The sequence below is a fragment of the Chelmon rostratus genome, chromosome 9, assembly GCF_017976325.1.
Source record: "Chelmon rostratus isolate fCheRos1 chromosome 9, fCheRos1.pri, whole genome shotgun sequence".
Lineage (NCBI taxonomy): Eukaryota > Metazoa > Chordata > Actinopteri > Chaetodontiformes > Chaetodontidae > Chelmon > Chelmon rostratus.
Genome location: NC_055666.1, coordinates 16,976,477 through 16,983,523, shown reverse-complemented (window position 1 = coordinate 16,983,523; position 7,047 = coordinate 16,976,477). Strand labels below are relative to the sequence as shown.

At 39.3% G+C, this 7,047-nt stretch overlaps 1 protein-coding gene across 1 annotated transcript; it reads right to left on the bottom strand.

Moving 5' to 3' along the window:
* Positions 1-1,020: 1,020 nt before the first annotated feature.
* trmt112 (tRNA methyltransferase activator subunit 11-2) lies at positions 1,021-6,709 on the bottom strand. The gene is made up of 4 exons (XM_041944482.1): positions 6,521-6,709; positions 5,696-5,797; positions 4,241-4,333; positions 1,021-1,418 (listed from the first exon to the last, which is right to left on the bottom strand). Exons 1-4 carry the CDS (start codon positions 6,593-6,595, stop codon positions 1,317-1,319), a joined length of 372 nt encoding a protein of 123 aa, XP_041800416.1. The 5' UTR covers positions 6,596-6,709; the 3' UTR covers positions 1,021-1,316.
* Positions 6,710-7,047: the final 338 nt, after the last annotated feature.

The following is a 7,047-nucleotide window of genomic DNA, read 5'->3' as shown; positions in this document are numbered from 1 at the left end:
TCACTGTTTCCAGTCTTGCTAAGCTAACAGACATGGATGGTAAAAAAAAAAATCTGCAGCAGATAGCCAAGAAGCATATTTCTCAAAATGTCAAACTAAATCTTAAACATCCAAATTATAAAACGAAAGATGAAGAAATACATATTAGTTCATTCCAGTGATTTCAAAATGCAGCTTTCATAAGGATCTGAGTGTAATTTTCAGCTTAAACCTCATTCATGCTGATATCTTAAGTCTTATCCTAATTTCATTCAATCACTGCACAGCACATCCCTTTTTATCTTTATCTTTTCCAGCTTTCAATCTGGGCCCTTTCTTTCCCCTCTGTTCCTCTTCAGGCTCATTGTTAATTACAGCTCAGGACTTGGAAAGGACTGTTAATCTGTCAGGGGTGGCTTTTATTGCTGCTCTGCTGCCATCCCATTATACCGTTATTATAGTTGCGGGTGCAGGCCTGTAATTGCTGTAAGTAGAAGGGAAAGGTAGGAGAGACTCAAGCTGCCTCAAGGCTTCTGGTCAGGGCAAACACCCCTCTTCATCGTCTGTCCTGGCAAAGTTTCTAAAAATGATAACACTGCCAGGCTCCTGTTACAACTTGACTGCTGCTGCACAGCCAGAAATGAATGGAAACACATTTAATTTGCTTATGTGGACCTGGACTCTTTCTTTCAGCAATCTTATAAAGATCAGGCACACTGTGGAGTATCTCACATCACAGCAGCCCTCCCAGGTGGGGTGTCGTGTGTGTGTGTGTGTGTGTGCTGTAATGTGTGGCATTCAAAAAAAAAAAGACTTCCTCAAAAACAACTTCTAGCCTCACTGCTTTTTTCTGCCGCTTTTCCTCAAAGCCAAATATAGACAAGCCACTGCCACGTCATCTGGCCCTCAGCACTTTCTTAAACCCTGAGAGAGGGCGAGATGGGGTTCAGAGCCTGCCTCTCACTCAGGGGTTATATTTTAGCATGTCTGTCATATGAATGAACCCATAGTTTCCACAAAAACCTACAAGAATCTTGGTCGTTATGGAAATTAAGACAGTTTTATTGAAAAAGAAGGAGCCCAAAAACATACAAAAATAAATACAGATAAAACCACTGGGGGTTACTCTCGGGGAACATTTCCATCTGTTATACTTCAAATCTTTTTCCTCCATTGGCAGCATCGACCACTTAAATGTCATAACTGCAATCAACCAAACAGTGTGGCCGGTTCTCTAACGGTGCCAACTTAAACCAGGGTCCAGCCTCTCTCTCTTCTCTCTCTCTGAATACCCACAGTCCCATCCGAGTGAGGGGGGAGGTTGTGTTTGGTGCCGTCTACACCTCGTCTTCGTTCAGAAGCATGTTGGGGATTCCTCTGGAAATCGGGAACTCTCGTCCTGATTCGGGGCACTGCAGGCAGCCTTCTATCACCTCCACCTGCAACACACACAACCCAGAACAGACAGGAGGTGTGAGGCCACCACTAGATGTCACTAAAGAGCGAAATGCACCATATGGCCAAAAGTATGTGGACAGTCCTGTTGCCATACTTTTGGTTTGGGGTTGGTTTGTATGGTTTGGCCTGAACCCCTAATTTCCATTTGAGGGAAATCTTTGATGCTACGGCATACAATATTTTAGACCAGTGGTTCCCAAACCCTGGGCAATGGTCCAATGCAGGGCCATGGAACATTTGCTACTGGGCCATGAGAAAAAGATATGATTCAGCAAACACAGCTTGATAATAAGTATACAAGGCAACAGGCTATTTTTTTGCAGTAATTATCTAGAATCTGATGCAGTCATGCTTTATTTTTCCTCCTCCAACCCCACGCGTCAAGCAACAATATACTGATCTTTAACTCAAGGTCCAGTGTGGGGGATTTAGGGGGATCTATTGGCACAAATGGAATATAAGATTCATAAGTATGCTTTCATTAGTGTATAAGACCTGAAATTGAGAATAACCTTAGAATGAGCTCTATATATCTACAGAGGGAACAGATCCTCTTCCAGGAAGTCCGCCATGTTGCACCGCCATGTTTCTACAGTGGCCCAGAACGGACTGACAAAACACTGGCTTACATCTCTCATACTCTCGAGCATAACTTTGCTGTTTTTGCTGCTCACTGCTCAACGACTGTATTGCACACTAACGTTTGCTAACATCAACTTGTACTGTCGTGTACTGTCCAATGTCGAGTGCTGTGGGTTTTTGGCAGGCAGTCTTTTCTCCAAAGCAGAGATAAAATAAATCATGATGTTTCATAGTGTTCGGTTTTACTCCAAGAACAGGGGCAGCAGTCTAAACGAGGCATGTGACTGGCATCAGGTGATGGTGTTTATTAGCTACTTCCTAAAAGCACACAGAGAGCCTGAATGGGTGCGTTTGATTTATTGCTCCCATCCCTGCCAAATTAGCAGACCGCCTGACTATTCAAGATGTTTGCATCAGTCAAACAACAAAAATAATTCTAAAAGCAATAATAACAATAATAATGACATCCCTACAATGTACTGTACTTTGATTAGATTAAAATGTAAAATGTAGTAAAATGTATTTACCTAATGTCTTATAGCGTAAGTGAATGAAATGTGTTTTTACTGTGTGTGTGTGTGTGTGTGTGTGTGTATGTGTGTGAGAGATAGAGAATGAGTGCGTGAGCAACTGTAATTAGTCTGTCAGGCTGCATTTGCAGGCCACTCAACAATTTCTCACAAAAGAAATGCCATTATGTTCTATCTCTCACTGCTCCATCAATCCATATTCACTGAATTTTTATAAAATATTAAATAATGGGGGAGAAAAAAAAAGATATTTTCTATTTTTGGCTGCCAGGCCAGTGGAAAAAAGTACATGTTGGAGACAGTATAATGTGTTTTTATGAGTAACATTCAATGTAAACATGTTTGTTTGTTTATAAGAAATCTCCACAGGCTTTAAAATTAGTTATGTTTTCACGCTTGCTCACTTTCTCGCCTGTGTACCCTTTTCTTTCTCTCATTTTCCAACTTGGTATCAAAGCCAATCCGCAATGACACCATTAATGAAAATATAAATGTATATAAATGTGATATATGAACATGCCTGCTTTGGACAATAGAGTGCTTACAACTTTGTGGCAGCAGTTTGGGGACAGTGGCCCTGTGCACAAAGCACAGGTCCATACAGAAATAGTTCTGAGTTTGGTGCAGAAGAGCCTGACGAGTCCCGACCTCAAACTCATCCAACACCTTAGAGATGAACTGAACACCAAGTGTGATCCAGGTCTGGTCGCCCACCATCAGTGCGACCTCGCTAACGCTCTTGTGGTTGAATGGGAGAAAATGCCTGCATGCAGGCTCCAAATTCTAGTGGAAAACCCAAACAGTCTGTCATAGTAGCACATTTAGCATTAACGCCAATGGTTTTGGGATGAGGTGTTCAATCACATATGTGTAATGTCTGGAGTCGACATACTTTTGGCCATGTGGTGCACATACTGGGGTTAGAATAATATCTAAAAATATAGTATTTTAGTTCCTGTGTTTGATGTTTACAAAAAAAAAAACCTGAATGGACATGGTGCAGTTATGAAAAACAAGACACTGTGCAGGAAAGGACCACATGAAAGCTTTGCTGCTAATTGCTGTTGCCAGTAATAGAAATAGAAACAGGATGTCAAGTACATACTGTATCTTTCTATGTTACTGTGTAAGAGTGAATTTTTTTTCACTGTGTTAAGAGGAACAAGAATAGGAAACACTGCTGGGATCTACGTGGTATATAACATCAAGAGTGGAGAGGTGGTCCCTGGAGCTAAATACAAAAAGGACCAAAGCACTTCTTTTTTTTTTTTTTTTTTTTGTGTTAAAGATGGTTTCAACTTATGACAATGTATTTTTTGGTGAAAGAATAAAAAATTAAAGCCTTAAAACAACAAGACCTTTGTAACCACAGAGAAAAAAAAACCTGATGTATATAAGTGCAAACTACCTAACATATCTTTGGGTTTTGCGCTGTTGGTCGGAGAAAATAAAGACATCTGACAACGTCACCGCCCTTTTCACTATTTTTTGGACATTTTAAAGATCATAACATGAATCAATTAATCCGGAAAACAATCAGATTAACTGATAATGAAAACAGTAGTTAGTTGCAGCTCTAAAAATAATACATTCACATTATTATCAGAAATGTAAATACATACAGTAGTAAAAGTACCATTAGTACAATAAACAGTGACTAGCAATAACAGGAGTGACTGTGAGCTCGTTACCTCTAAAAGTACTTTGTGCACCTTCTTCAGGAACTCAGTGTCTTTCTCATAATCTGCCACCAGCTCACCCGGCAGGTCTTGCCGTTGACCCAACTATAGAAGGAAAGGAGACAGGGACAAGGGTTCAAACTGGGAAGCTGTCACTGGGTGGAAGAAGAGACCATGACATTTTCTCCACCTACCGGTGAACAAGATACGAAAGAAACAAAAACACAATGACACAATACTCAACACCCCAGTAATGGAATATTGTTCACTGTATACTGAGCAGTATACAGTGGAAACATTTTGTTAAACACACAGCGCTGCATCTGCAACCGCTGCTGTTGATACATAGAATCAATTCCGCAATCAGTCTGTTATATTTTGTGTTTAGTAAAAAAAACCACATAATATATAATATATATAATATATATAATATAACACACACACATATATATATAGTTTTTTTACATTTTCAAAACAGAATCACAGCTAAAATAAACAAAATAGGCCAAACCAATAAACTAAGAGAAAAAATGTAAAGAAAGGGGCAGAAAGTATAAATAAAATACCACATAAATACAACCTTTATTCCAAAAAGGTTGGGATGCTGTGGAAAATGTAAATAAAAACAGAAAGCAATCATTTGCAAACAAACAGACAACAGTCTTCTGTCTCAAGTGTCCCTGAGCCCATATAGTAATATACTTTATATAATCATGTGTTCACAAAGTGGTGAACCTCGCTCCATCCTTGCTTGTGATCGACTGAGCCTTTCGAGGATGCCTCTTTCATACCCAATCATGATACTATCACCTGTTACCAATCAACCTGTTTACCTGTGGAATGTTCCAAACAGGTGTTTTTGGAGCATTCCCCAACTTTCCCAGTCTTTTGTTGCTCCTGTCCCAACTTGTTTGAAACGTGTTGTCAAATTCAGAATAAGCAGATATTTACAAAAATCAAGTCTAGATTTTTGTTTGCTGGTGGGAGAGACCGAACTCCTAATAAGCACAGCTGGGAGATTCGGGCAATGCGACAGCTCTCCAATACTTCTGATGACTTGTTTCCAATTAAGTGGAAACAAAGGAACAATCCCACATTAAAACAAGAAAAGTGCCTGCTTCCTTGCAACACCTCCAACACTAACTGTCATCCATGAATCCTCTTTTCTTAAATCTAACTGGTAAATTACAGTCTAATTTGTAAATAGACCCTCTTGTCTGTTAACCTTAAATCATCATTGAGCTTTTGTAAGGATCGTAAAATGTCTGCCCTACAAATGACCAACTTTTCCTAATATACAACCATGATTCCTACAGGACAGTTTCCCCCCTATTTGAATTAATGGATTGTCCCAAATCGAAGGATATCCTTGATTATACTGAGATTCTCCTCTCTGGAATTCTCCAAAATTGGATTAGTATTCATGCTAATGTGATACCTATTGACAGTCCGGACAGTCTGACTCACCTCCTCAGCAGCCTTGACCAGAACGCTCCACTCCAGTTTGGGGATCATACGGCTGACAAACTGGGGGTTGAACTCCACCTCATTCATCTTCACCTCAGTTGCCTGCACAAAAAAAACAAGAGTGAAAACAGTGTCTTTTAGCCACACATGGCTGCGTTAAAAATCACTTCCTCTGCCACTTGTTCCAAACTATTACCAACATAAGAAACACATAATAGTTAACTATAGTGACCATTAACTTGAGATTTTCCACACAGTATTATTTTTCAACATTAGTGACAGGTTCAGTATAGGGTCACATAAGTATAATTAGCACACCTATTAAATGTCAGCATTGGATTTTAGGATATTTAGCAAAGACTGTAGTGTACATGCTATAGACAAGTTGTTTTGATTACATTGTGGTTGTAAGGACACCCAACGGAAGTTCCAAAATATTCAGAGAGGATCCTGATTTAAAACAGATTTCGTGTGGCATGTCATGAGCATATCAAATGTATTTCAAGACATAAAGCCACAGATGTAATTCTAACAGCGTCTTCCGTGTTATTATCACATAATTATGAGGAAAGGAAGTTAAGTTTGTTTCTATTGCTAGCTTGCTAACACCTTGTTATCTACTTATCTAGCTATCTCACTATGCTACAGCACAAGTGACATTTTAAAAGTAATGTCGGGTGTCTGAAAAACTTGGCTTTAAAAAGACCTCCTAGATCAGGTAACTGGCCGTCTCTATCTTCTGTCATTTCGGTAACGCGCAACATCAAACGTTAAGACTAAATGGTGTTTCAGTACTGTTAGAAGTTAGCCACGTCGATAGTTTACCTTGATGAGCAGCGGGTATCCTTTCGTGACCCCCTTCACGTGAGATGTCAACATGTTGTGCGTGAGCAGCTTCATGTTTACAGCAAATAGTCACTGCTTCAACTGTATTTTTCTGATAGATGTACACAGATAATTTCAGTCTGTCAACCTCTTGTTTGTCACACTCTGGCGTTTACATGTGGACCGGAAGTGCTGCTGTTGCGGCACGAAAAAAGTTCCCCTGAAGCTTTATCGCACCACCATTGGTTCCTTTATTATAGCTGTAATTTAGTAGTTTTGAATATCGTATGACTCTCTTTAGTAGTCCCTTTAATACACCGCACTCCAATTATGACTAATGTTATACTGTTACAGCTTTTTGTTTGATAATATTCAGTTTTAAAATTCTTTATTAAAAATAAAAATCCTTTAATCCCTTAATTTAGCGAAATTTGAACAAATTTCGCTCAGCGAATTTTGCAAAATAATATTATAATATATGTATGACTGGGTTATTGTTACTGACGCCATTAACATGTCAGCAAATG

What these genes read in the sequence shown, in the direction of transcription:
- trmt112 (XM_041944482.1), bottom strand. Translation starts at nt 6,595, where the DNA reads ATGAAGCTGCTCACGCACAACATGTTGACATCTCACGTGAAGGGGGTC. An exon ending in TGGTCAAGGCTGCTGAGGAG is followed by an intron (nt 4,334 to 5,695) that starts GTGAGTCAGACT and finishes TTCCTTCTATAG; the next exon opens with TTGGGTCAACGGCAAGACCT. An exon ending in TGCACAAAGTACTTTTAGAG is followed by an intron (nt 1,419 to 4,240) that starts GTAACGAGCTCA and finishes TGTGTGTTGCAG; the next exon opens with GTGGAGGTGATAGAAGGCTG.